This window comes from Microcebus murinus, chromosome 1, assembly GCF_040939455.1.
Source record: "Microcebus murinus isolate Inina chromosome 1, M.murinus_Inina_mat1.0, whole genome shotgun sequence".
Taxonomy (NCBI): Eukaryota; Metazoa; Chordata; class Mammalia; order Primates; family Cheirogaleidae; genus Microcebus; species Microcebus murinus.
Genome location: NC_134104.1, coordinates 999,156 through 1,025,335, shown reverse-complemented (window position 1 = coordinate 1,025,335; position 26,180 = coordinate 999,156). Strand labels below are relative to the sequence as shown.

The 26,180-nt window shown below is 65.8% G+C and overlaps 1 protein-coding gene and 1 long non-coding RNA gene across 4 annotated transcripts in view; one reads left to right on the top strand and one right to left on the bottom strand.

Moving 5' to 3' along the window:
* COL18A1 (collagen type XVIII alpha 1 chain) overlaps window positions 1-26,180 on the top strand; it is an 88,297-nt gene that overhangs the window by 28,559 nt on the left and 33,558 nt on the right. For 2 of the 3 annotated variants that reach the window (XM_012780039.3, XM_012780038.3), the window contains exon 1: window positions 19,680-20,367. The exons of the other annotated variant lie outside the window; for it this stretch is intronic. In XM_012780039.3, the coding sequence (XP_012635493.2) occupies window positions 19,719-20,367 (649 nt within the window). In that variant the 5' untranslated portion in view covers window positions 19,680-19,718. Of the gene's footprint in view, window positions 1-19,679; window positions 20,368-26,180 lie in introns of those variants that run through there. 3 annotated transcript variants of the gene reach the window in all.
* Window positions 7,601-9,821, bottom strand: LOC142864846 (uncharacterized). Its single transcript, XR_012915154.1, has 2 exons — window positions 9,574-9,821; window positions 7,601-9,365 (listed from the first exon to the last, which is right to left on the bottom strand). It is a non-coding gene; the product is annotated as an uncharacterized LOC142864846 (long non-coding RNA).

Below are 26,180 nucleotides of genomic sequence, written 5' to 3'. Positions count from 1 at the left end.
TCGTGTGCACACCACACACTCACACACTTGTGTTCACACGCATTCGTGTGCACACCCTCTCACACATGCACACTAACACACTTGTGCACACTCACATGCACACACTCAGACATGCAGTCAAGTGCACACACTTGCACATGTACTCACATGTGTACTCACTCATGTGCACACAGCTGCATACGTACCCATGTGCACACTTGCACATGCACTCATTTGCATGCACATGTGCACACACTTGCACACTCGTGCACACTCACACCCTGAGCAGGGCTGGGAACCCCGGCCGGCCTCTGGAGCTTGTGCCTTGGTGCTGGCTGCCATGTGCGGCAGGGGGAGCACGCCGGCTGCTCATCTGCCCTCCCTGCTGTCGGGCAGGGCTGGCGTGGGGGCAGCCTCTCCCCAGGAAGGGAGGGCGGGCTCTGGGTCAAGCCCTGAACAAGGCCCTCCGGTGGCCACTCACCCCAGCGGGCATTTGCTGATTGGTTAGGGTGCCCCACGGCGCCGGCCTGCGTCCCCTGCGCAGCACGTGGGGTGAAGGAGTCTTGGTTCTCGTGGAAGGAGCCGTGGCTTGTTAAGTGGCCTTAGCGGGTTTGCCTGTGTAGCTGGAAGAACATGAACTTAGACATCCCAAGTGTGACATGGCTTCCAAAGACAAATTCGGGACGGTGACCAGTACTGCCAGCGTGGCCACAGTGTCTGTTCCGGGTCCCCGTGGAGTAAGTGCTGAGAGTGACAGTGTGCGTTCAGGGACCTGTATAGCAGTTTGGCGTGACCGTGACACTTTACCCGTATTTTACAAAAGTGTTGTCAACGGCAGCCTGGGGAGCCGCTGCCGTCCTCCCACGGCCCGACTGTCGTCCAGGAGAAGGTTTGGGGACGGCCACAAAGACCAGGTGCTTGGCAGGTGGCAGGGGACGGCGGGGTGACTGGCTACCCGGGCGTGAGAAGAAACGAGGACGCCCTGGGAGACAGCCGGGCGAACGCCTGTCGGGTGGAGGGACGGGGGCAGGGCCCCCGACCAGCCCTGAGCCAGGGCGGATGCAGGGTGGCCCTCAGACCCAGGGCTCGGGGTGGACGCTCGGGGGACGCGCCTTGCTCCAGAGGAGGCAGGAAACACGCCTGTGTCTGCCTGAAGCAGGTGGCCACGAGCTCAGTGGCCTGACGTGACACAGTGACCCTCCCTGGTCTGCCGTGGGAAAGTCAGGAGTGCATCACGCTGGCTCCTGGGGGGGGGGGCTCCGGAAGCTTCTGCCCTTTCCGGCTTCTCCAGGCGCCTGTGCGCCCTGCCGCGCCCAGAGAGCCAGCGGTGGCCAGCCCGGTCGTCTCCGGCACGTCTGTCCCTCCTCCCCCACTCCCGGGGAGCCTCCGTGGCACCTGGTGTCCCCTCGGTAGCCCGGGGCTTCCGTCCCAATTACCGCAGCGTCTTGCTCTCCCTGCTTACGGCCACGGACCGGCAACCTGGCAGTCCACCTGCCGCCTGCGTTCCCACATGCCACGTGGCATGACAGGTCACAGACTCCAGGGATTAGGATGACGTGGTCGTCATTCTGCCACGGCACAAAGGGAGCAGCAGAAGGGGCCGTCTCCCACCCCGTGGGCTGCGCGGGCGGCTTCTGCGTGGCCCGGTGTGTGGCCGCACGTCCTTCCTTCCTGGGGGCACTCGGCCCTTTCTGTCATCTGGGGTCTTCGTCGCTGCCACCCGGTGGGCCCGGCTGTGGGAGTCTGTGCCCCAAACCGAAGCCTGTCGGGCAGGTCAGGTCACGCTTGGCAGCCGGCCCGCGAGACATGGCGGCAGGAACCAGCCTGGGGGGGGGGCCGGACGGAAGCAGCAGCTGGAAGGAGGGCCGTCGGGTGTGACGGTGTCTGGGGTCGTGGATGCGTGTCGCCCTGGTCTGTCGCCCACGCCATCTGTGTGGGGACATGGCTGGCGCCCCAAAGATACCTGCACTCGTTGCGTGTCCGTTAAAAGTGAAAGCTGAAGTTTTTAAGGATTTTTTAAAATTCAAGAAAACGTGTCCGGTGCCATCACGTGTGATGCTGCAGTGAACAGGCGTGTCCCTTGGTCGCTCTGAGCAGTAATGAGTGGGAGAGGCCACGCTGCCCGTCCCCCACGCCGACCTGGATGGGCCACGGGGTAAGGCGTGTCGGGGTGGAGGGGGCGGCTCGCGCTCTGGTAGGGCCGTGCTGCGTGCCACCACGTGAGTGGGACAGGTGTGGACAGGCTGCGCTGCGTGTTGCCGTGTGGACAGGCTCTGCTGTGTGTCGCCATGTATGTGGAACAGGCGTGGACAGGCTGCGCTGTGTGTTGCCACATTTACAGAACAAGCAGAGACAGGCTGCGCTGCGTGTTGCCATGTGGACAGGCTCTGCTGCGTGTCACCACGTGTGTGGAACAAGCGTGGACAGGCTGTGCTGTGTGTCGCCGTGTGGACAGGCTCTGCTGCGTGTCACCACGTGTGCGGAACAGGCGTGGACAGGCTGCGTTGCGTGTTGCCATGTGGACTGGCTCTGCTGTGTGTCACCACGTGAGTGGGACAGGCGTGGACAGGCTGCGCTGCGTGTTGCCGTGTGGACAGGCTCTGCTGCGTGTCACCACGTGTGCGGAACAGGCGTGGACAGGCCGTGCTGTGTGTCGCTGTGTGGACAGGCTCTGCTGTGTGTCACCACGTGTGCGGAACAGGCGTGGACAGGCCGTGCTGTGTGTCACCATATGGACAGGCTCTGTTGTGTGTCGCCATGTATGTGGAACAGCTGTGGACAGGCCGTGTTGTGTGTTGCCACATGTGCGCAACAGGCGTGGACAGGCTGTGCTGCGTATTGCCGTGTGTACAGGCTCTGTTGCATGTCACCACGTGTATGGAACAGGAGTAGATAGGCCGTGCTGTGTGAACAGGCTCTGCTGCGTGTTGCCACGTGTGTGGAACAGGCGTGGACAGCCCGTGCTGTGTGTCACCGTGTGGACTGGCTCTGCTGCGTGTTGCCATGTATGTGGAACAGCCGTGGACAGGCCGTGTTGTGTGTTGCCACATGTGCGGAACAGGCGTAGACAGTCTGTGTTGTGTGTTGCCGTGTGTACAGGCTCTGTCGCGTGTCACCACATGTGCGGAGCAGGCGTGGACAGGCTCTGCTGCGTGTTGCCGCGTGTGTGGAGCAGGCGTGGACAGGCGGTGCCCACAGGTCGCGGGCTGCGGGTCAAGGCGGCCATCACCTTCACTCCCCAGGCCTGTGTGCTACGACACATGCTTTCATGATAAAACCCCAGTGAGGAGCGGGAGGGAGCCTGGGCTCAGTTCTCCCTCCCGGACCTCTGCGCTCGGCCGAGACGCTGGGTCTGTGGCTCCCCCTGGTGGCCGCTCCCTGCGCTGGCAGCCACATCCGCACAGCAGGGACCAGGCCCGCCTGGATGGCTGGGGGGACGGCGTGGGGAGGTGGGACGGCGTGGGGTGGAGTGGTGTGGGGTGGGAGGGCTTGGCGTGGGGTGGGATGGCGTGGGGTGGCGTGGGATGGGGTGGGGTGGGATGGCATGGGGTGGCCTGGGACAGGGTGGGGTGTCGTGGGACGGGGTGGGGTGGCGTGAGACGGTGTGGGGTGGGACGGCGTGGGGTGGGGTGGGACGGAGTGGGACAGCGTGGCGTGGGGTGGCGTGGGACGGCATGGGGTGGTGGGGTGGAGTGGGATGGTGTGGGGCGGGCAAACGTCTGTCAGAGTTTGGGGCCGAGCTCACCGTCCCAGAGCCGCGGCCCACCCCAGCAGCTTCAGAGGCAGACACAAGCCGAGTTCAGGACTCCCAGGGCCACTGTGTCCTGGCACCTGGCCAGGAGCCGGGCGTCCAGACGCTCCGCAAACGCCGATGGGCAGGTGCACGGCCCGCGGAGTGGATCAGTCTCCAGCCGTGTGCGTGGCAGGGGCTGGAAGTCAGAGCCAAGCAGACCAGTGTCTGAGCGACTTCCTGGGCAGACGGCCAGCGCGTCTCAGGTGAACAGCAGTGCCCGCCCCCATCCTTCCCCTGTCACCTGCAGCCCCAGGTGCGGGCGCCGGCCCTGCCTCCGCAGCTGGGGCCGTCCCGTGGCCGGGTGGCCCGCTGAGGCCGCGTTTCATACCAGGCTGCACACGGGAACACACGCTGATGCCAACGGGACCCCAGACCCGGGAGATCGGAGCCGGCCGCAGGCGGAGGGTGCAGGCGCGGTGGGTCTCAGCGCGCTCCGGAGCCTCCCTGGGCGGGTCGTGCTCCGGGTGCCGGCACCGCCATGGAGGAGATGTTCACGGACGCGGTGCCGAGCGGCTGGGCAGCCCCCCTGCTCCTGGCTATGCTGAGCCGCGCAGGAGACCTCACTGTGTGCCCCAGGTTGTCACCCGCTGGGGGCCCCCAGGCCTGGGCACCGGGGGGGTCTTCCCCGGACGCAGGGCTCTCCCTCCTCCGGCATGGGGGCAGGGTGCCGTGGGAGGCCCCGCTGCCGTGTCCCGTGGGCACGTCCCCCTCACTGCCCCGCACTCGGGGCCCGGCACGAAGCCGTGTATTGGGGGTCTCAGAGGGGGTTTCTGCCCCCTGCAGCCCAGGCCCAGCTCCCCAGTGCTGAGGGGTCAGGCCGTGGGAGGCGTGGGCACAGCCCTCCGTCCCCCCACAGGGAAGCACAGGGCGCAGAGTCCTCTTCTGGGGGTGCCGAGGGGCCCGGCTCTCTGGGAGGAGGACCCCGGCCCAGCTGTGCCAGGAAAGGCCCCAGGACTGGCCCGTCGGGGGGGTGGGCAAGGCTGGAGCTGTTCTTCCTCGTGCAGAGAACCTGTCCTTTAAGGGGACGGGTCACCTGGAAACCCACCCAGGGGCAGGTGTTTGAGGGGGGCAGGTGAGAAAGCTGGCCTCAGGCCACACCTGCCCTGATCGCAGAAAACCCGTCAGCCTCGAAGTGGCGGAGGGGGACCCTGGGATACACGCCACCCTGGGGAACACGCTTCCCGAACGCCAGGTGCAGACAGAAGCCACCGGCTTGTGGGAGCAAAGACGGTGACTCAGTGGAGATGAGGCCGGGACAGCGGGCGGGGGTGGGGGCATCCCCAGGTGGGCCAGGTGTCCCCAAAGCCTGGGACGGGCATTTGGGGGTTTGTGGCTTAAAACCGGAGACGTCGTCTTCCGAGGGTGGTGGGGGTGGCGGCCGGCCCCGTTGCTTCCCTCCCTCCCTCCCCAGCACGGGAGCCGGCGGAGGTTCCGGGACAGTTTCTCTCCAGCTCACTTGTCACCCTGCTTCTGCGGCAAAGCTTTCCAGGCGGACTTGTTGAGGCCTGTGCGTGCAGCGCCCTCGGGCTGGCCCGGCCCCCGCCCGGGAGAGGGCCGGCACACGGGCCCGGCTTCCCGACACCCGGGGGAGGGTCCGGGACTGGCCGGCCGAGGCCAGAGCGGGGGTGCCTGCTGACTCTTGGGGACGGCAGGGCCTGGACTTCCCTCCTTGGCCTTGGCCCATGTGGGACAGGGTCACGTTCCTGTGACATGAGTCAGCCGTGACCCGGGGTGGCCGGGCCCCTCCCAGCGGAAGCCACTGTGATCCGCAGGAAGCCGTTGGCTCTGACCCGCCCCGCGCTGCCCCACCTGCTCCTGGGGCTGCAGAGCGAACCTCACAAACCCCTGGCTAAAAGGAGCACAAATCCGGGAGCCAGGAGCTGCCCCTTGGGCTCCAGGGGAGGATCCTGCCTCTCCCAGCTCCAGCCGGGGCGTGCCAGGGCCTGTGGCGCGTGGCTGCGTCCCCCGCTCTGTCCGTGGCTGCCTCCTCCTCCGTCTCTTGTAAAGATGCTCGTCCTGGGCTTGGGCCTTCCAGACAGCCACGGTGGTCTCATCTCGAGAGCCACAGCTCTTGCCACCTGCGGAGACCCTCTTTCTCACACGGTCCCACCCACAGGCTCCGTGCCGAGCCGGGACTTGGACGTCGAACCTGCCGTGGTGTCTCTGCGGCTTTTCACTCCTGTGCCAGCCCTGAGCCGCCAGCCCCCAGTGACCGGCCCCGTGCCTGCCCCTTCATGCCTGGCGCACGGAGACCTGCAGTGCATGTCTGCAGTCGGGGTGCGGCCAGCCCCCAGGACCCCCGGGCCCCTGGAGCTCCTGGCGGGTCCACTCGCAAGTGCTTGCTGCCCGGCCTGGGGGCCGTGGGCGTGGGGGCTGCAGAGGACGGGCTTTGGTGGGTGCAGGCAGGCAGGGCCTAGGTAAGGCGGTGCATCCTGACTCCCTCAGCCAGACTGACAGCCACTGGGCGGGGACAGCACCCGGTGCACTCCCGGGTCGCAGATGGGCCGCGGCCCCACACACCTGCTCCCTGCAGAGCCCCGCGGGGCTGGAGCCTGCCACGGCTGGAAGCTGCCAGGTCCCCGGCCTGCACCTTGCTGGGTGGGGAGGGGACGTGGGGGGGGCCTGGGTGGGAGAGGGCTGGGCCAGGGTGACCCCCAGGAGCTGCCAGGCCCTGGGCGGGCCCCGACCTGGGCTGTCTGCCGGATGCCCAGACACAGGACACAGGCGCCGCCCCCAGGGAGAGGAGCTCACCCTGCCCGCCCAGCCTGTGGACTCAGCTGCGGCCCTGAGGGGGCAGGTTCTGCCCGCAGCCCACCCTCGCCCACACCCTCACCTCCGCCAGCTCCACCCCTCCACTGCCCACTGCCTGCCCGGGGCGCTGGGGTCCCCTCACTGGGCAGCAGCCCTGTCACTCCTGCAGACGGGCACAAGGCCCAGGTGCCCAACGGCCCGTCAGGTCCAGCCTGGCCGGTACCTCCCAGACTCTCATGCTGGGGTCAAGGCCCAGTGGAGTGAGGGGCCCCTGCTGTCCAGGAGGAGATCTGGGGACCCCCCCAGGACGGGGTACACGTGAGGTGGATGGGGTGCTGCAGCTCGGGACGCTGGGGCCTGCCTGGACCGTCCGTGGCATGAGGAGCGTGGCCCTGCCCGTCCCCACGGCTCCGGGCCGGGTCTGCCCTGCCGGGCGCTGTGCGGTGGCTTCTCTGAGGACGGCCGGTGTGCTGGGGGCCGCGTGGGGCCTCAGGTGCCGCCGGCCCCTGCCCGGCCAGCGCTGCTCCCCACCGACCACGGCTGTCTCCGGACGTCTGCAGGGAGTCCAAGGCCCACGGGGAGGCGGGGCTGGTCCACAGTCCGCTGCGTGGCCTGGGGCCGCGGTCCTGGCGTGGGCCTGTGAGGATGTTGGGGTTCTGGAGAGCGTGTGGGCAGTCCTGGCGGCCGGGAGGTGCTGGCCCCCCGCCCCCACCCAGACTCCAGCCCAGCGTCACGGGCCGGGGCCGGCAGGTCTGGCAGCCCGGATGCGGGAGCCTGGCAGGACCTTTCCATCGAGTTCCTGTTAATAAGTTAACTCGTAAACCTTAAAACCCAAACGGGCTCTGCTTGCTTAGGAGGCCGCCTGCGCCCATCATCCCCTTCTGCCCCCCAGACCGGAGCCTCAGCAGCCCGCAGGGGCCTGGGGTGCCGTGCCCTCTCCGCCCTCCCGTGGCCACCCCTCCCGTGGCCAGGCTCTGTCCCCCCCCAGCGGCCGGTGGGCCGGGCTGGCCCCGTGTTGCCCAGGGTGGCCACGTCCCAGAGCCCGGGGCCGCCTCCGTGACACTAGTCAAACATTAATTTCCTGGGTCAAGGGCCTGTATTTGGGAGAAGTGCCCGGGTGCCCGTCACGTGGCCCTGCGTGGACAGAGCAGCTTAGCGGCCGGCGCTGGAGGACAGCGCATGGCTGGGCGCCCGCTGAACACAGCGCCGTGCCGCTCTGCGTGGACGCGGTTCCCCGGGGCCGTGGTGTCCGAGAGGCGCCTCCTGGTCCCTGCACTGTGGGGGGGGTCCCCCTGCCTGTCCTTCACTCCGTCCCGAGAGGCGTGTCTGCCGTGGCACCTCCCGCGGTCGCTGCCACTTCACGTGTTGGCGGGCGCGCAGCCGAGGCATCAGGAGGGCTGAGACCCGCGGTTTGCTCGCCGGGCCGTGCTGGGGGCGGGAGCCCGGGTGTGTCTGCGCGGTGAACGGGAACGTGGAGCGTTAGCGGGGACGCGGCTGCCCTGGGGCTGGGCCGGCGTGCCCTGTCTCTGCCGCGCTCCCCGGCCAGCTCGGACCCGCTGCTTCCGGCCGCCGCTTGCCCTCGCTTTCGTCCGACTGTCCGATGCCAGCCGCCCCGGCGGGGCGCAGTGGTGCCGTGAAGCTCACGTGATGTTGCCGTGATGACCGACCGTGTTGAGCGGCCCTCCCCACACGTGTTGGCATCTGCGTGTCTGTGCCGTGGCGTCTGCTCAGACTCTGCCCATGTCTGGTCGGGCTGTTTTGTCCTTTGTGGTTGAGTCGTGGGCTCTTTCCACGGACACGCGTGCTCTGTCAGACGGATGATCTGCGAGTGTTCCCCCCACCCCAGGTTGTCATTCCACTCCCTGGATGGCGTCCTTTGACCCATAAAAGTCGTAAGTTCTTATGGAGTCGATTTATCTGTTTTATCTGTCACCACTGGGGGTCTTGGTGTCACGTCTAAGAATCTTTTGCCGAATCCAAGGTCATGAAGACTTATTTTTATGTTGCCTTCTAAAATTTTATATTTTTAGCATGTGTATTTAGGGGTTTTTTGTTTTCTTTTCTTTTTTGGACAGAGTCTCACTCTGTTGCCCAGGCTAGAGTGAGTGCTGTGGCATCAGCCCAGCTCACAGCAACCTCAAACTCCTGAGCTCAAGCGATCCTCCTGCCTCAGTCTCCTGAATAGCTGGGACTACAGGCATGTGCCACCACGCCCAGCTGATTTTTTCTATATATTTGTAGTTGGCCAGTTAATTTCTTTCTATTTTTAGTAGAGACGGGGTCTTGCTCTTGCTCAGGCTGGTCTCGAACTCCTGACCTTGAGCGATTCTCCCGCCTCGGCCTCCCAGAGTGCTGGGATTACAGGCGTGAGCCACCGCGCCCGGCCTGTATATTTAAGGTTTGATCCATTTAAGTCTATTTTTGCACACGAGGAGAAGGAAGGGCCCAACTTCACTCTTTTGCACGATGCCGTTCCACCGTCCCAGCGCCGTTTGCTGGCGGCTGCTCTCTCCTTGCCGAGTGGTCCTGGTGCTCTTGTCAAAACCCGGCTGACCACGGCTGTGAGTTGACTTGGGAGCTCCGGTTCTAGCGCGCTGGTTGGCGAGGGCCGCCGCGAAGCCTCCAGCCGCCGGTGCTGTTTTCTCGTGCCCCGTGGCCGACGCTCTCGTCACCCAGCCGGCGTGCGCGAGTTCCCGGCTGGGTCTGCGGCGTCCGGCCCGCCGCTGCTGTGTGGCAAGGCTTGAACTGGGGAGTGTGAGTCCTCCAGCTTTGTCCTGACCCGGCACTGCGAACGACTAACTGTATGTGAGAGTACTCAGTGACAGGCGACATGGACAGATTCCTAGAAAGAAACCAGTGACATGAACCGATTTGATGAGCAACAGTCTGGACAGACGGACATACCAAACCCAGAGATGGCATTGGGCGTCCACAACCCCCAGAGAGCAAAGCCCAGGGCCAGAGAACTGTAGCATTGCAGCTGAATTCTTCCACACATTTGAAGAATTAAAACCAATTCCTCGTGCACTCTTTCAAAAAAAAACACTTACCAGCCCATGTCACGAGGCCGGCACTACCCTGACACCATTGTCAGGCAAAGACGTCACAGAGAAAACCACAGGCCCGTTGCACTTGCGGATGTGGACGCAAAATCCTCGGCAAAACACCGGGAATCAGACCCAGCAACCTACTGACAAAATGGTACCCTGTGACCCAGTGGGGGAAGTTGTTTTAACATCTGAAAACCAAGGGCGTACGTCGTATCGGTGGAATAGAAGATAAAAACCACATGGTCGGCCGGGCGCGGTGGCTCACGCCTGTAATCCTAGCACTCTGGGAGGCCGAGGCGGGCGGATTGCTCAAGGTCAGGAGTTCGAAACCAGCCTGAGCAAGAGCAAGACCCCGTCTCTACCATAAATAGAAAGAAATTAATTGGCCAACTAATATATATATAGAAAAAATTAGCTGGGCACGGTGGCGCATGCCTGTAGTCCCAGCTAGTTGGGAGGCTGAGGCAGGAGGATTGCTTGAGCCCAGGAGTTTGAGGTTGCTGTGAGCCAGGCTGATGCCACAGCACTCACTCTAGCCTGGGCAACAAAGCGAGACTCTGTCTCAAAAAAAAAAAAAAAAACCACACGGTCGTCTCGCTAGATGCAGAAAGGGCACTTAACAAACCCCAGCCCTGTTCTTGAGAAGACGTCTGTGACGAGTCCATACTGATGTCACCCTCCAGGAGGAGCTGGGAGCTTCTTCCCCTGTCTGTGGTCAGGGAGCGGACGGGGGTGTCCCCTCTTGCCTCTGTCATTCAACACGGCACCAGAGGTCCCGGCAGGGCCACCAGGCGGGAAGAAGAATCGAAATACATCCGCGCTGGCGAGGCGTGTACAGCCGTCTCTGCAGATGCCGGATCCTGCACACGCAAATGTACCACGTGATCCCTAAAAGGATATTAAAACCGACAAATGAGTTCAGTGAGGTTGCAGCGTACGAGATCAACATAGGAAAATCAATTGTATTTCTTTACATTTGCAGCGAACAATCCAAAATTGAATTTAAGGGGAAAAAATCCATTCATAAGAGCATAAAAAAGAATGAAATGCTCAGGGATAAATTTAACAGAAAAGGTGCAAAATGTGCACTCCGAAGACTACAGAGCAGTGTTGAGATTAAGGAAGATCTGAACAAAAGGACCGGGGCCCGTGTTTATGGGGGGAAGACCCGCCCGGAAGGTGGAGACCCCCAAGTGTGGGGGGGCAGCTCAGTGGGAACCAGCGCGGGCATCGCGAGGTGACCGTCACACTCACACGGAATTTCGAGGGACCCAGAACAGCCGAAACTGTCCTGAAAAAGCACAAAGCAGGGAAGGGACCCCTTAGTTCTTAAGGTTTTCAGAGTCTTTAAAAATACCCGCTTTGTTCTGGGGCAGAGCAGGGATGTCCCGTCAGAGCCTGCGTCAACGCGGGGCAGGGCGAGGCGTGTGTCCTGCGCAGGGGACGTTGCTTCCCGCTGCCGAGGGAGCCCTCGCTGGCCCCTCGCTGGCCCCCCACTGGCCCCTCGCTGGCCCCCCGCTGGCCCCTCTCTGGCCCCCCCGCTGGCCCCCCGCTGGCCCCCCGCTGGCCCCCCTCTGGCCCCTCTCTGGCCCCCCGCTGGCCCCCCGCCGGCCCCCCGCCGGCCCCTCGCCGGCCCCCCGCTGGCCCTCGCCGGCCCCTCGCTGGCCCCTCGCCGGCCCCCCGCCGGCCCCTCGCCGGCCCCTCGCCGGCCCCTCGCTGGCCCCCTGCAGCACGGCCGGCCGCCCTCCTGTCCGGCGCGCGGCAGCAGCGGCGGCTCTGTGTCCTCCCGGGCTCCCCGCCAGGGGTTCCGGAGGCTTGGCGGGAGCCCAGGCACACGGATGGTGTCTGGGAAGCGTCTCCTCCCGCCCCATGCCGAGTCACCGGCACTTCCCCAGCTGGAGCGGCGGCAAAGCTGGGCCGCCAGGACGTCGGGAAGAAACCTCTGCGCCCCGCAGACTTCCCATCGGAACGTGCCAGGCCCGCGGAAGTGTCGATGGGGTAGTCAGTGAGCGCCCACACACAGCCTTCGCCTCCACGCACGGCCACACTCGCCATGTCGCTCCCAGGCCCTTGCTTCTCTCCCACCCGTGCCCACATCCACATACATGCACACACATCTATGCATACATGTTCATGTGTGCACCTGTCCCCATACACACACATGTGCACATGCATCTGTGCACACATACCCATGAATGCATACCCATGTGTGCATCTGTCCCCATACATACATGTGTGCACACACATCCACATACATGCACAGCCACTCACATGTGTATCCACGTACATGCATATCCACACACAACAATATCCATCTCTGTGCATGTGTGTGCACACACATCTGTGCACACTCACCCAGGAACACATACCCATGTGTGCACCTGTCCACATACATGTGCACACACATCTATGCACACACAACCGTGAACACATACCCATGTGTGCACCTGTCCACACACATGTGCACGCACATCTGTGCACACACACCCATGAACACATACCCATGTGTGCACCTGTCCACACACATGTGCACACACATCTATGCACATACACCCATGAACACATACTCATGTGTGCACCTGTCCACACACATGTGCACGCACATCTGTGCACACACACCCATGAACACATACCCATGTGTGCACCTGTGCACATGCCAGCACACTTGCATATCCGCACGCCAGGACATGTGCACTTTTTCATGGTAAATTGGTTGCAACATCTCCACTCACACTTACACGTGTTCCTCCTAAGAACAGGGTGTTCTCTGTGTTCGTGGTAATTCCACCCTCTCACACACAGGCCACATTCCAGTCTGTCCCAACCGTGTCCACGACACCGGGTTCATGTCTTCTCAGCAAGCCTGAGACTGCTCAACGACCGACCGCACACCGCGTTGGTGATCACGGTGGCCTCTGTCCTCGAGCAGCCCCTCCCCCGCCCCTCCCCACAGGGATGTGTTTGGAGGGTCAGGTGCGGCTGCCCGAGCGTCCCACAGCCTGTCTGTCCGCCTGCCTCCGCGTGTTCAGGTCCAGCTTTTGCCGGGAGCCCTGGTGGGTGGCCCTGCGCCTCCCCACGGCTTCCTGGGGGGGGCAGCGTCACTGGGCAGGTGCCCAGCCCTTGGCACTCTGAGCCCTCAGACCCCTCTGCCCCAGCGGTGGCCTTTTGCTCTGTGCACCTTCCCGAGGGTGGCCTGGGGGCCGGGCCCTGCTGGCTCAGAGCGGCTGACGTCTGGCAGCTCCATGGAAGCGTCTCTGACCGTGGGCGGCTGAACACCCATCTCGGAGCGCACGGCTGAGCCTGCGTCCCGGGCACGGCTCCCTCCCGGCCCCGCAGTGAGCCGGTTTCCCCCATCCACACGTGGGTGTTTGGGCCTTTTTAAAAAATGAAAATAAAAGACCGCATTATTCAGGAATCCAACCAGACGGGCCAACAAGACGGAACAAACCCAGGCAGGGCGGGGGGGGGGGGCAGGGGTGCATCTCAGCCAGTCGGGAGGGTGGAACCTTCCGGAAGAGGAGATGGGGCTGCTGGGAGTGGGATGTGATACTTCCTGGCACCTGCGTCCATGGTCAGGTGGTCTCTGAGCCTGAGCCTCTCTCTTGGGATACTGCGGGTGCAGGAGGCTGGGGGTCGTGACGGGGCAGCACCCTGGGGTCGTGACGGGACAGAGCCCTGGGGTCCTGACGGGGCAGCGCCCTGGGGCCACCAAGGCCGGACTGCTCCACTCGAGGGGCCTCGGCTGCCGCGTCACCTTGCAGGGGCCTGCAGGGCGCTCGGCCGCAGACAGCACCACCGTGGGAATGCGGGTCGTCGAGGCGGGTGTAGGTAGTCCTGGGCTTTACCCCGAGACTCAGGACACGCTGCGCCTCCGGGGGCCACCACCATGCATGAGTGCATGTGGATGAGTGGTTGTGTGTGTGTATGTGCATGCATATACATGTGGGAGTGAGCATGCATGTGCACGTGTGTGTATGCATGTGGATGAGTGGTTGTAGGTAAATGTTCATGTGCACACATGTATGTATGTGTCTTTCTGCACACGTGGGAGTGAGCATGTGTGTGCATGTATGTGGATGAGTGGTTGTGTGCATGTGCATGCATATACACGTGTGTCTGTATGCATGTGTGCACATGTGGACGTGAGCGTGCGTATGCACGTGTGTAAGAAGAGGCTCACATAGCAGCCACCTCTGCCGGCTGCTTCCCGGGGACCCTGAGTCCCAGGGGCCGTGGTGCCCGGTGGAGCTGCCGCTTCTCCCTTGCAACTGCGGCTGGTTCCTCGCACCCGGGTCTGCCCAGAGCCCGTGGGCTGAGCGGGTGAGCCCAGGGCTGGCCCAGTGGTGCGAGGCCCGAGAGCGCCCGTCTGGGTGTCCAGAGCCGTCCGGCCAGGGCGGGAGTGGCCCCACCGGCGTCTTCTGGAATTTCTGTTCTGAGATTTTGCAGAGACACATCTAGGCATAAAATGACGTTGGCAGCAATGGATTTTCAGGCAAAAAAACTACGCGCTGGGCATCTGTGAGACAATGTTGAGCCCCACTGGGACACGGCTGTTTGCATGGGGAACGCCCGCCCCCTTCGAGAGGGGACGCGGCGTCTGGCTGTCTGGAACACGAGTTCCGACCCCAAGCACCTGGCCTGCCCTTTGGACGGCGACCGATCGATGGCTCCCCGGTGCTCCGCGCTGGGGACAGGTGGGGACACCGCGGGCGGTTTCGTCACCGCCGGGTGCCGTGACCGGCCACGCGGCCTGGAGCAGAGAGAGGGTGAGGCCCGCGGAGGGGCTGCCGCACAGATGCGGCGGCAAAGGCTGTCGGCGTGAAACTGTGAACACGTGTGCAGGTGCTGAATGAGCACATGTGTGCGTGTGCTTGTGTGTGCGCCAGTGCGTGTGCTGCCCCCTGGGTCCTGTTCTGGCTCTGCCTCTCAAGGCTCCGCGGCCGCGCGCCCGGCCCTCACGCCTCCAGCGTCAGTTTCTTCACCGTGCCACGCGCTGACACCCACGCCGCAGGTCCTTGCAGGGCCTGAGGGGGGCGCTCTGCACCCAGCGCCGTGCCCACGCTTCCACACAGCCAGGTTCCCCAGTCCGTGGAATGTTCCGGATGGGAGAGAACTTGTTCCCGTCCAACCAGATGCTTTTGTCGATGGGGAAACGCAGGCTGAGAGGATGCTATGACCTCCCGGCCCGTGCGCTGGTGCTCCGCAGCTGGGTGGAGGGAGACGCTTGCCCCGTCCTGGTCGGGCCGCCCCGCCGGCCTCACCGCTGCCCTGCCAGCCTCGCGCAGGGCCGAGCGCACCGCCCGGCAGCGGGGCGGAGGGGACCCGCCGGCGTCTCTCGCACCCGGGCAGTGACTGGTGGGTGGGCGCGTCACTTGCTCACCAAGCGTGTCCCCGGGCGCAGGCCGGCGTCCTTGTATGGGGAACGGTCAGACACGGCGTGGACGTCCGCAGGCCCTGGGGACGTACGTGTAGATCCGCCGCGGGGCTGGGGGAGTCGGCCCAGGCAGGCCGCAGACCCCGACGCTGCTCGCCCGTCCCTGCGCCCTGGAACCGCCCGGGACCCCCTCCCGAGGGCGGTTTGGGCGGCGTCTGTGCGCCGCAGGCGGCCGTGGGGAGAGGCGCTGGCCCTGTGCGTGTCCTGGCCCGGCGGGGGCCGGGGTGCTGGGCATGGCACACGTGGAGCCCGTGCACTTGGTTTTGTCCCGCGGAGGGTTTGATCAGCGACGCAGAGCTTCACAGAAACGCAGAGCCCGTCCACCGCTGGCTGGTTTTATCTGGCCTCACGACTCTCAAATCTGTCGCTTAGACCCCGAATTGGGCGGCCATGTTGGCTCCCTATCAGAGGCCGAGGGCCCCGCAGGCCAGCGCGGTCCGGGGCGGGCGGCGGTTCTGGGAGGCGGCGCTGCCCTCTGGGCTCTCTGCGGACACGCGGCGGGAGGCGGCGAGGGAAGCGGCGGTTCCGGGCCCTGGTGCAGCCCCACCCCGCCTGTGGGGCCCGGGCTGAGCCCCCCCACCCTGCCTGTGGGGCCCGGGCTGAGCCCCCCCACCCTGCCTGTGGGGCCCGGGCTGAGCCCCCCCACCCTGCCTGTGGGGCCCGGGCTGAGCCCCCCCACCCTGCCTGTGGGGCCCGGGCTGAGCCCCCCCACCCTGCCTGTGGGGCCCGGGCTGAGCCCCCAACCCCACCCCCACCCCTCACCTGGCCTGTGGGGCCCGGTCGCGCACCTGCGCCGGCCGCGCTGCGCGGAGGAGCGGGTCCCAGCAGAGGGTCGCGGCGTGAGCGTTTGCTCTTTCAGTCGAGGCTGAGTTTCCTTAACCAGGAGGACGTCGCCTCCCGCCACCTGCGTGGGCGCCGCACAGCCACTGGCGGTCACGGGGCGGGGCACAGGGACGCCCCCAGGAGCTCGGGGCCCCGCACCTCGTCGTGCGGCCCCAGTTTTATACAGTTCACACGGCCTCACAACACCACGGGCTCATACAGGCTCGCACAACCTCACACGGGCTCACACGGGCTCGCACAACCTCACACGGGCTCACACGGGCTCACACAACCTCACACAACCTCACACAGGCTCACACACCCTCACACGGGCTCACATGGGCTCACACAACCTCACACAGGCTCACATGGGCTCACACAACCTCACACAGGCTCACACGGGCTCACACAACCTCACACAGGCTCACACGGGCTCACACAACCTCACACAGGCTCACACGGGCTCACACAACCCCACACAGGCTCACACGGGCTCACACAACCTCACACAGGCTCACACGGGCTCACACAACCTCACACAGGCTCACACGGGCTCACACAACCTCACACAGGCTCACACGGGCTCACACAACCTCACACAGGCTCACACGGGCTCACACAACCTCACACAGGCTCACACGGGCTCACACAACCCCACACAGGCTCACACGGGCTCACACAACCCCACACAGGCTCACACGGGCTCACACAACCCCACACAGGCTCACACGGGCTCACACAACCTCACACAGGCTCACACGGGCTCACACAACCTCACACAGGCTCACACGGGCTCACACAACCTCACACAGGCTCACACGGGCTCACACAACCTCACACAGGCTCACACGGGCTCACACAACCTCACACAGGCTCACACGGGCTCACACAACCTCACACAGGCTCACACGGGCTCACACAACCTCACACAGGCTCACACGGGCTCACACAACCTCACACAGGCTCACACGGGCTCACACAACCTCACACAGGCTCACATGGGCTCACACAACCTCACACGGGCTCACACGGGCTCACACAACCTCACACAGGCTCACACAAGCTCACACGGGCTCACAAGGGCTCAAACAGGCTCACACGGGCTCACACAACCCCACACAGGCTCACACAACCTCACACAGGCTCACACGGGCTCACACAACCTCACACAGGCTCACACAGGCTCACACAACCTCACACAGGCTCACACAGGCTCACACAACCTCACACAGGCTCACACAACCTCACACAGGCTCACACGGGCTCACACAACCCCACACAGGCTCACACGGGCTCACACAACCTCACACAGGCTCACACAACCTCACACAGGCTCACACGGGCTCACACAACCCCACACAGGCTCACACGGGCTCACACAACCCCACACAGGCTCACACAACCTCACACAGGCTCACACGGGCTCACACAACCTCACACAGGCTCACACGGGCTCACACAACCTCACACAGGCTCACACGGGCTCACACAACCCCACACAGGCTCACACGGGCTCACACAACCTCACACAGGCCCACACGGGCTCACACAACCTCACAAAGGCTCACACGGGCTCACATAACCTCACACAGGCTCACACGGGCTCACACAACCTCACACAGGCTCACACAAGCTCACACGGGCTCACAAGGGCTCAAACAGGCTCACACAGGCTCACACAACCTCACACAGGCTCACACGGGCTCACACAACCTCACACAGGCTCACACAGGCTCACACAACCTCACACGGGCTCACACGGGCTCACACAGGCTCACACAGGCTCACACAACCTCACAAAGGCTCACACGGGCTCACACAACCTCACACAGGCTCACACGGGCTCACACAACCTCACACAGGCTCACACGGGCTCACACAACCTCACACAGGCTCACACGGGCTCACACAACCTCACAAAGGCTCACACGGGCTCACACAACCTCACACAGGCCCACACGGGCTCACACAACCTCACAAAGGCTCACACGGGCTCACACAACCCCACACAGGCTCACACGGGCTCACACAACCTCACAAAGGCTCACACGGGCTCACACAACCTCACACAGGCCCACACGGGCTCACACAACCTCACACAGGCCCACACGGGCTCACACAACCCCACACAGGCTCACACGGGCTCACACAACCCCACACAGGCTCACACGGGCTCACACAACCCCACACAGGCTCACACGGGCTCACACAACCTCACACAGGCCCACACGGGCTCACACAACCTCACACAGGCCCACACGGGCTCACACAACCCCACACAGGCTCACACGGGCTCACACAACCTCACACAGGCCCACACGGGCTCACACAACCTCACACAGGCCCACACGGGCTCACACAACCCCACACAGGCTCACACGGGCTCACACAACCCCACACAGGCTCACACGGGCTCACACAACCTCACACAGGCTCACACGGGCTCACACAACCTCACACAGGCCCACACGGGCTCACACAACCTCACACAGGCTCACACGGGCTCACAAGGGCTCAAACAGGCTCACACAGGCTCACACAGGCTCACACGGGCTCACACAGGCTCACACGGGCTCACATAGGTTCCACGGGCTCATACACCACAGTCTCACACGGACTTACACACCACAGACTCACATGGGTTCACATGGGCTCACACACCATGGATTCATGCTGGCTCACACACCATGGACTCACACGGGCTCACACATCATGGACTCACATGGGCTCACACACCACAGACTCACATAGGTTCATATAGGCTCACACACCACAGGTTCACACAGCATGGACTCACACGGGCTCACACATCATGGACTCACATGGGCTCACACACCACAGACTCACATAGGTTCATACAGACTCACATAAGTTCATACAGGCTCACACACCACAGACTCACATGGGTTCACATGGGCTTACACACCATGGATTCATGCTGGCTTACACACCATGGGCTCACACAGGCTCATACACCATGGGCTCACACACCATGGGCTCACACGGGCTCACACATCATGGACTCACATGGGCTCACACACCACAGACTCACATAGGTTCATATAGGCTCACACACCACAGGTTCACACAGCATGGACTCACACGGGCTCACACATCATGGACTCACATGGGCTCACACACCACAGACTCACATAGGTTCATACGGGCTCACACACCACAGACTCAAACAGCATGGGCTCACATGGGTGCACACATCATGGACTCACATGGGCTCACACATCATGGACTCACACGGACTCACACGGGGACCAGGACGTGCTGACGGAAACTGGCGCAGCGCGGGAGCCCGCGGAGGGGAAAGGCTTTGCGTGAGCGGCGGGTCCCCCAGGGAGGCGGCTGTGGTCGGGGACGGGAGGGGACCGCCCCTCGGCGCCCAGCGCAGTTGCGACAGAAGAGCTGCAGCTGCAGCCGGGAGCATTTCCTGAGCTCCAGCCTGGCCACAGAGCGGGGCGCGAGGCCAGGCTCTGGGGTGCTCTCCGCTGGCGGGGGAGCGGGGGTGGGGCCGCTGCCTTGGTGCCCCTGGGGGCTGGGGGTCCTGGCGGGAGACCCCCTGGCAAAAACTCCGCTGCCACCTCCTCCCGGGGCTGAGCGGAGCGAGTCCTGTTCCTCCGGGCGTTCTTGGCAAAGTCCCCGTCCCTCTGAGCTGCCCCGGGGTGCGGGAAGGAGAGGGTTAAAGGTCCCAGGGGCTGGTCACCTGTGACCCTGGCTGGTGCCCTTCCCTGCTGCAGGGGCAGACGGTGCAGTGGCGGTGCAGTGGCGGGAAGGGCCGCCCAGGACGGAGGCAGGGAGCCTGGCGTGGGCGGAGGGCGGAGCCCGCGGCCCCACCTCCAGAGCAGACGCGGGGCCGCCGGGGCAGGCACACGGCCCGATGGCTCCCGACCCCAGCGGCCGCCTGGGCCTGCTGCTGCTCACCTGCTGCCTCGCGGCCGCCCGCGCCCAGCTGCTGGGCCTGGACTGGCTGTGGGCCAACAAGGCGGCCAGCCCCGCGCCCACCCTGGCCTCGGAGCCCCAGGGCCACCTTCCTGGGCAGCCCGCCACGGCCACCCGCGATGGCCCCACAGAGCGAGGGGCAGTCCCCGCCAGCCCCGAGCCGCCCCTGGAGCTGCCGGAGGGTGGCCGGACTGGGGCCCCTGACCCCCACCCCACCACCGCGGCCGCCGTGAGCCCCGCCACGGGGGAGGAGAACATTGCCGGCGTTGGAGCCAAGATCCTGAACGTGGCCCAAGGCATCCGGAGCTTCGTGCAGCTGTGGGATGACACCACCCCCGCCCAGAGCACGGCCGGGGTGCAGACCCCAGCCCCCGAGGCCCCCCCGGGCCCCCCCACCCACCCTGGGCCCTCCAGCGCCCCCCAGGAGGACGTGACTGCAACGCTCTGGCCCAGCAGTGGTGCTCCCTGGGCTCCAGGCGCCCCCACAGCCGCGGCTGCCACGCCCCCGGCACCCACGCCAGCCGCCCCCTCCCTGGCCGGGCCCCAGGCCCCACTCGGGGGGCCCTCCATGCCGCCGCCGCCCCCAGGTAGAGCGTCTCTCTCCTCTGCGCCGGGTGGGGCTCCTTCCCGGGGAGGCTGGCGGGCCCCCGGCTGGCCCCCGGCTCCGGACGGCAAAGGACTCTCACCTGTGGCAGCCGGTCCCGGCCAGCGGCACCCCGACGTCCCCAGGCACACGGCGCCCCTGCAACCCCTGGTGACGGGCTCCCTGGGCGCACACGCTGCTCTCTCCTCCGCCTCCCTGGGCGCACAGTGGTCTGGAACGGCACTCACGGCTTTGGTGGGGCACGGCGGGGCTTGGGCTTCCTCCGTGGCGGACCCCGTGGGGCCTGGTCCTGCTAACCGCTCTGCTCCTCCCGGCGCCGGCCGCTGCCTGCCGCTGCCGCCCTCGCTGCCCACCTGCGGCCGCCTGGGCATCCGCCGCGCGTGGCTGCCCAACCACCTGCAGCACCGGAGCAGTGAGGAGGCACAGGCTGCCGCGCAGGCCTGGGGGGGCCTGCTCCGGACGCGCTGCCACCCCTTCCTGGCCTGGTTCTTCTGCCTGCTGCTGGCCCCCCCCTGCAGCCCGGGCCCCCCGCCCGCCCCCCCGCCCTGCCGCCAGTTCTGCGAGGCCCTGGAGGACGCCTGCTGGCGCCACCTGCGCGGCGGCCGGCTGCCCGTGGCCTGTGCCGCCCTCCCGGCCCAGGAGCACGGGGACTGCGTGTTCATCGGGCCGGCTGCAGGTAACGGGCCGGCCGCCGCCCCCCCGCCCATCCCCTCCTGCCTGGCCAGGTAAGCTCGGCGGGCCATGAGGCTGGGGGCCCCGTCCCACCTGGAGCCCGGGAGCGGCCGCCGGGCGCCTCGGGACGTGGAGGCTGGGACATGAGGCCACCTCTGCAGGGGGACGGCCGGACGCACCGCAGACTTTGTCACCGCAGCACATGTGTCAGGGGTGTCACCTGTGCCAGGTGCTCCAGGTGGGGGCTGCAGGGGCGGGGAAAGGCCCTCGCTCTGCTGGAGGTCGAGAGGTCACAAGCCACGGCCCTCGAGGTCTGGCGGGCGCCCACGGCCCCTGCGCCTGCTCGCACAGGCCGCCCGGGTGGGGGAGGGGCAAGGGAGGAAGGGGGAGGGGGAGGGGCAGCCTCCGCCTAGGGAAGGCCCGGCCGCCCTGGGCCCTGAGCTGCGCCTGCCCCTCGCACCCCTGCGGCCGGGGGTGTCCGTCCCCTCCACTGTCCTCCCCCTGCGGCTGCGGGAGGCGGCCTTGACCCTCGGCTGGTCGCTGGCTTTGGAGCTGGGCAGGCGGGTGGGCGGCCGCACGGAGCCACGCGGGGTGTCCGTGGTGAGAGTTTGGAGTCGGCGCCGCCCGAGGGCGCCTGGCCACCCCCGGGGGTTCCAGGGCTAGGGCCCCCGGTCACCCCGCAGAGGCCCTGAGCCCCTGCAGGTCCTGGGCGCAGGAGGGGCCGAGGGCAGGGCAGGGACAAGTGCCAGTGACCGGCAGTCCCCAACCCCAAGAAGACGGTGCTTGAGGGGCTGGAGCAGCAAGGGTGGGCAGGGAGGGCTGCTCGGAGGCGGTGTCGTGGCCTGCAGGGCGTCCGGGCAGGGGAGCAGTGAGCACAGGGCAGCCCTGGGAGGGGCTGGTGGTGGCTGCAGGGCCGTCGGCGTGGGGGGCTCAGGTCTCATCCCTAGCGTGGCTCTGTGAGTGGCCCCCACCGCCAAGTGTGTGGGGCGAGGCAGCCCTGTGGGGGGCCGGCAGCTGGCGCAGAGCCAGGACAGGGAGGGAGGCTGCGGGCGGGAGGTGGGCCCTGCCTGCCCAGCCCCCGGCTCTGAGCTAGCACAGGCGCGGGGGCGCCGCGGGCCCCGCTTCCCCAGGCCCAGCCCAGGCAGGGCTGCGTGGGGCCAGGAATTTCTCCGGCTGCAGCTGGCCTGGGCGGCCCTGTGGCCCGAGCGAACTTTCACGGAACATCTGGACGTATTGGCAGCGTCCCGCCAGCTCCGAGGGAGGCGCGGGGTTCCGGGGGACTCCCGTGAGGGCTGCACCCCAGTGGTGGGGGTCAGGCGGTGTCAGGCCTGGCCTGGCTGGGGAGAGCCCTCCCCCGCCCCCAGCTCCTCTGCATTCCTGCTGGGCTGGACACACCACTCCAGGGGAAGGAGGGGAAAGGCCCTGGTAGGGCGTTAAGGGGGGGGGGGGTCCAGCCCCTCCCCCACCCAGGGGCCCACCCCCCAGGATGGCTGAGGGCCCTGGGGTGGGGGAGGGGCACCAGCTCTGCTCCCAGCACCAGGAGACCGGCCGCCACTGGCCAGGGACCGTCTGTGGGCTCGTCAAGAGGCCATGGGGGTCAGGGAGGCTGCACTTGTCCGGGGTCCTGGGCACCGTCTCAGGCCTTCTGAGCTGCCCCCCACGTGGACCTGCAGCCCTCCCGCCCCCTCTGATTCCTCTGCCCCCCCAAGAGAGCCTGGGTCCCTCCTGCAGCTGCCGAGAGCCAGGGAGCGGGGTCAGGCTGCTCCGGGGCCTACCACTGCCTCCAGGAAGCCCCCAGGCTGTCCCCGTGGGGCTCAGATCAGAGGGCCTGTGGGGGCATCATCACAGGGCCCTGAGGGGCATCCTCACAAACCCCGCCGGCCAGGTGGCATTTCCCCAGCATCCTGCAGGCAGGTGTGTCTGGCCTGGTCAGTGAGGACGCCGCAGGCCTGGCCTGCAGGAGGGGACCCGGGAGGGGTCCGGCCACCTGGCTCTGGGCAGCTGCAGGGGTGACGGGCATCCCCTGGCAGTGCCGGCCGTCCCCCAGGGGCAGGTGAGCCCGTGCACAGCAGGTGCTCGGGAGGCGGTTCCACACGCGTGGGCTCAGGGCGGGCCGACCCCCACAGCCCGCGTGAACCTCTGTCCTGGGAAGTGGCTGCACAGGGCACCCGCCGGGCACTGGAGTCCAGTGGGGCCACGGCAGCCACGGGATCCCACGCTGGGTCCCTGGGGGGGCTGCCCAGCGGCCCCTCCCTCGTGTCCTTGCCGAGGCGTGGCGTCTTGCTCCTCGGTCGCTGCAGGACTATAGAAAACGTCCCTCTTCCTGCTTCTGCTAACTCGAGGTTTCTGGTTAACCCTGATGTGAGAGACGCAACCACCTGCGTGGAAAACGCTCACGCCCACCTCTCACCTCCGGGCGACCTGCACGCAGCTTCCGGACGCCGCCGGCCGAGCTTCCCACGGCCGCCGTCTCCCCGATGTGCGGCAGTGATGGCGTGTAACCCCTGCTGGGTGGGCGCCGGCTCCGGGCGTCTGCAGGTGTCTGCAGGTGCCGGGCCTTGCGACCCCGTGGAAGCCAGACACAGACGGGAGGAGCCCCCCGTGGCTGCCTGCGCTTCCTTTTGTGTATTTTAATTTTTGTATCAGTTTAAAGCCCACAGCAGGATGATTTCCTGTGTGTGCATATTGCTACCATGTTTCCCTGAAAATAAGACAGGGTCTCATATTTATTTTTCCTCAAGAAGACACCCTAGGGCTTATTTTCAGGGCGTGTGTTATTTTCCCCTCAAAGCCTCAGCTTGCAGCACGCACAGGATGGCCAGGACCTGACGGGGGAGCCGACCTTGTGGGTGGGGCTGCCCGCACCTTTCTGGTCACCCCTGGGATAGTGGCTGTCACGACGGGGCAGATGAGAAGGGCTGCTCGTCTTCTTTCCCGCTCCTCAACGACATGCACGGGTTGTGCAGATGCGCTGTGTAGCCACGCCCGTCACTAGGGCTTATTTTCGGGGTAGGGCTTCTGTTTCGCAAATGCTTAGAAATCCTGCTGGGGCTTATTTTATGGCTAGGTCTTAATTTCGGGGAAACACGGTGAATGATCACCACGGTAAAGCCAGGGGACAGCTGTCACTCACCTGGTCACCCCTTTGCTGTGGGGAGGCCGTGGCTCCCCCTGGGCGCGGTGACGGCAGCCACCCTGGCACTCCAGGACTCCGGGACTCCCTCACCCAGCGCGGGACTGAAACTTCCCTTCTCCTCCAGCCCCGCCCCGGCCCTGCCTCCCCGTGAGAGGGGCCGCGTGGCCGTCTCTCCGTGCCCCGCCCTCTCACGCCGCATGGTTTTAACTGGTTGTGACTTGCTGTGGCTTTTGTCCTTCTCCCGTCTGTTCTGAGTTGATGGGAGTCTCGGTCTATGAGGGTCCCAATGGAGTCTTGTGACGAAGAGGTACCGGGACCCCAACAGGTTCTACAGAACCAGCCACAGGGCATGGCTCTGCGCTTGCCGCCGCGGCCCCCGCTGGCGCTGGGCCAGGCAGCACCGCCCGGCCAGAGGGTGCGGGTCGGGGTCCCAGTGCAGCTGTGGTGAGCTGCGCCCTCATCCTGGCCCCCCAGGCGTGGGGGCTCCCGGTTCTGGCCTTTGCAGCCACACCCTGGGTGACCGCGGGCGGGTCCAGCGCTGGGGCCGCCTTGCGTGCAGATTCCAGACGGCCCAGGAGGTGCGTAGGCTCCGGCTGTGCCGGCTCCATCTGGTCTGCGGGAAACGCAGCTCAGGAGCCGTTGTCTCCGGAGGCTCCCATGGGAGTCGCTGTGCCGGGCGGCCGAGCGTCCAGGGCCCAGTCTCGGGGGCTCCCGTGCCCCTGGCGTGCTAGGCGGGAAGCTGCCTGATGACCACAGGACCCGGCGCAGGGCAGGGGCGGGAGCCCCACGCGGGGGATTAAGTGGTCAGCAGCCCTCGGCAGGGCCCTCAGCGTGGCCAGGACTCCAGGCCACGTCCCCGGGCGGTCAGGCCAGTCGGGCAGTGTCTGGGGAGAGCTGGGGCACCTGGGCGCTGGGTGGGCGTCTGTGGGGCTCTGCCTGTTTCTGCAGGGCTGTTGGGGTACCGGGTACTTGGTGTAGGGTACTCGGTGCTGGGTGCTTAGTGCGGGGTACTCGGTGTGGGTGCAGAGTGTGGGGTACTTGGTGCAGGGTACTCGGTGTGGGATGCTCAGTGCCAGGTGCTCAGTGTGGGGTGCTCTGTACAGGGTGCTTGGTGCGGGTGCAGGGTGCTCGTTGCAGGGTGCTCATTGGAGGGTACTTAGTGCACAGTGCTCAGCGTGGCGCGGCAGAGGCTGTAGCTGGCGGGGTCCATCTCCTCCAAGGTGGGGCTGCCCTTGGGGGGAGCCTGGTTGGGAGGAGGGAGGCTCATCCCAGGTGTCCCAGCACAGCCGCGGCCCTGGATGGCGGCACATCCAGCCCCTGCGGGGGGGGGGGGGGGGGGGAGACCAGGCGCCTCGGCCGGTGCAGCGGCAGCTCCCGTCTTGTGCGAGTCACACGTCTTCCCGGGTGACAGCTGCTGCAACTCGGGCATTTTCCTGCCAAGTCCTGGGCGCTTACAGGTGGGGCCCACACAGGCGGCACCGTCCACGGGGCCGTCGGGGCAGAGAGGGAGGGAAGGTGTGCGCAGGTCGTGCTTTGCCGTGGCAGGGACTTCACGGGCTCTGAGCGCAGTGGGGTCCTCGTTGGCGGCTGCAAGGCCACCTGGGAGTCTCCCGACCGGCGGCCGCGGCCTCGCACCTGTCGGTGACGCTGGAGGTGCGGTTCGTCCTGCGTGGAGTGAGAGGGGCCTCCCGTTCCGGAACCATCCGTGGCCGGCGTGTCTCCTCACTGTCTGGGGGAGAGCAGCCCCACGCAGGGCAGCGGGGACAGCCGGCGCCCCAGGGTGCGGCGGGCCGTGACGTCCTCGCCCTGGTGCCTGTCCCCGAGAACAGAGCCGGTGAGCTCGGGGCCAGGACTGCGGGGCTTCACCGATGGCATCGTGGGCAGTCACAGGGGTGCGGGGATGTTGGGGACCCGCCTGCACACCGCTGGGGTCCCTGGGGCCACCCGCAGCGCACTGGCCAGTGCCTCCAGCCCGGGAAGGCGGCAGC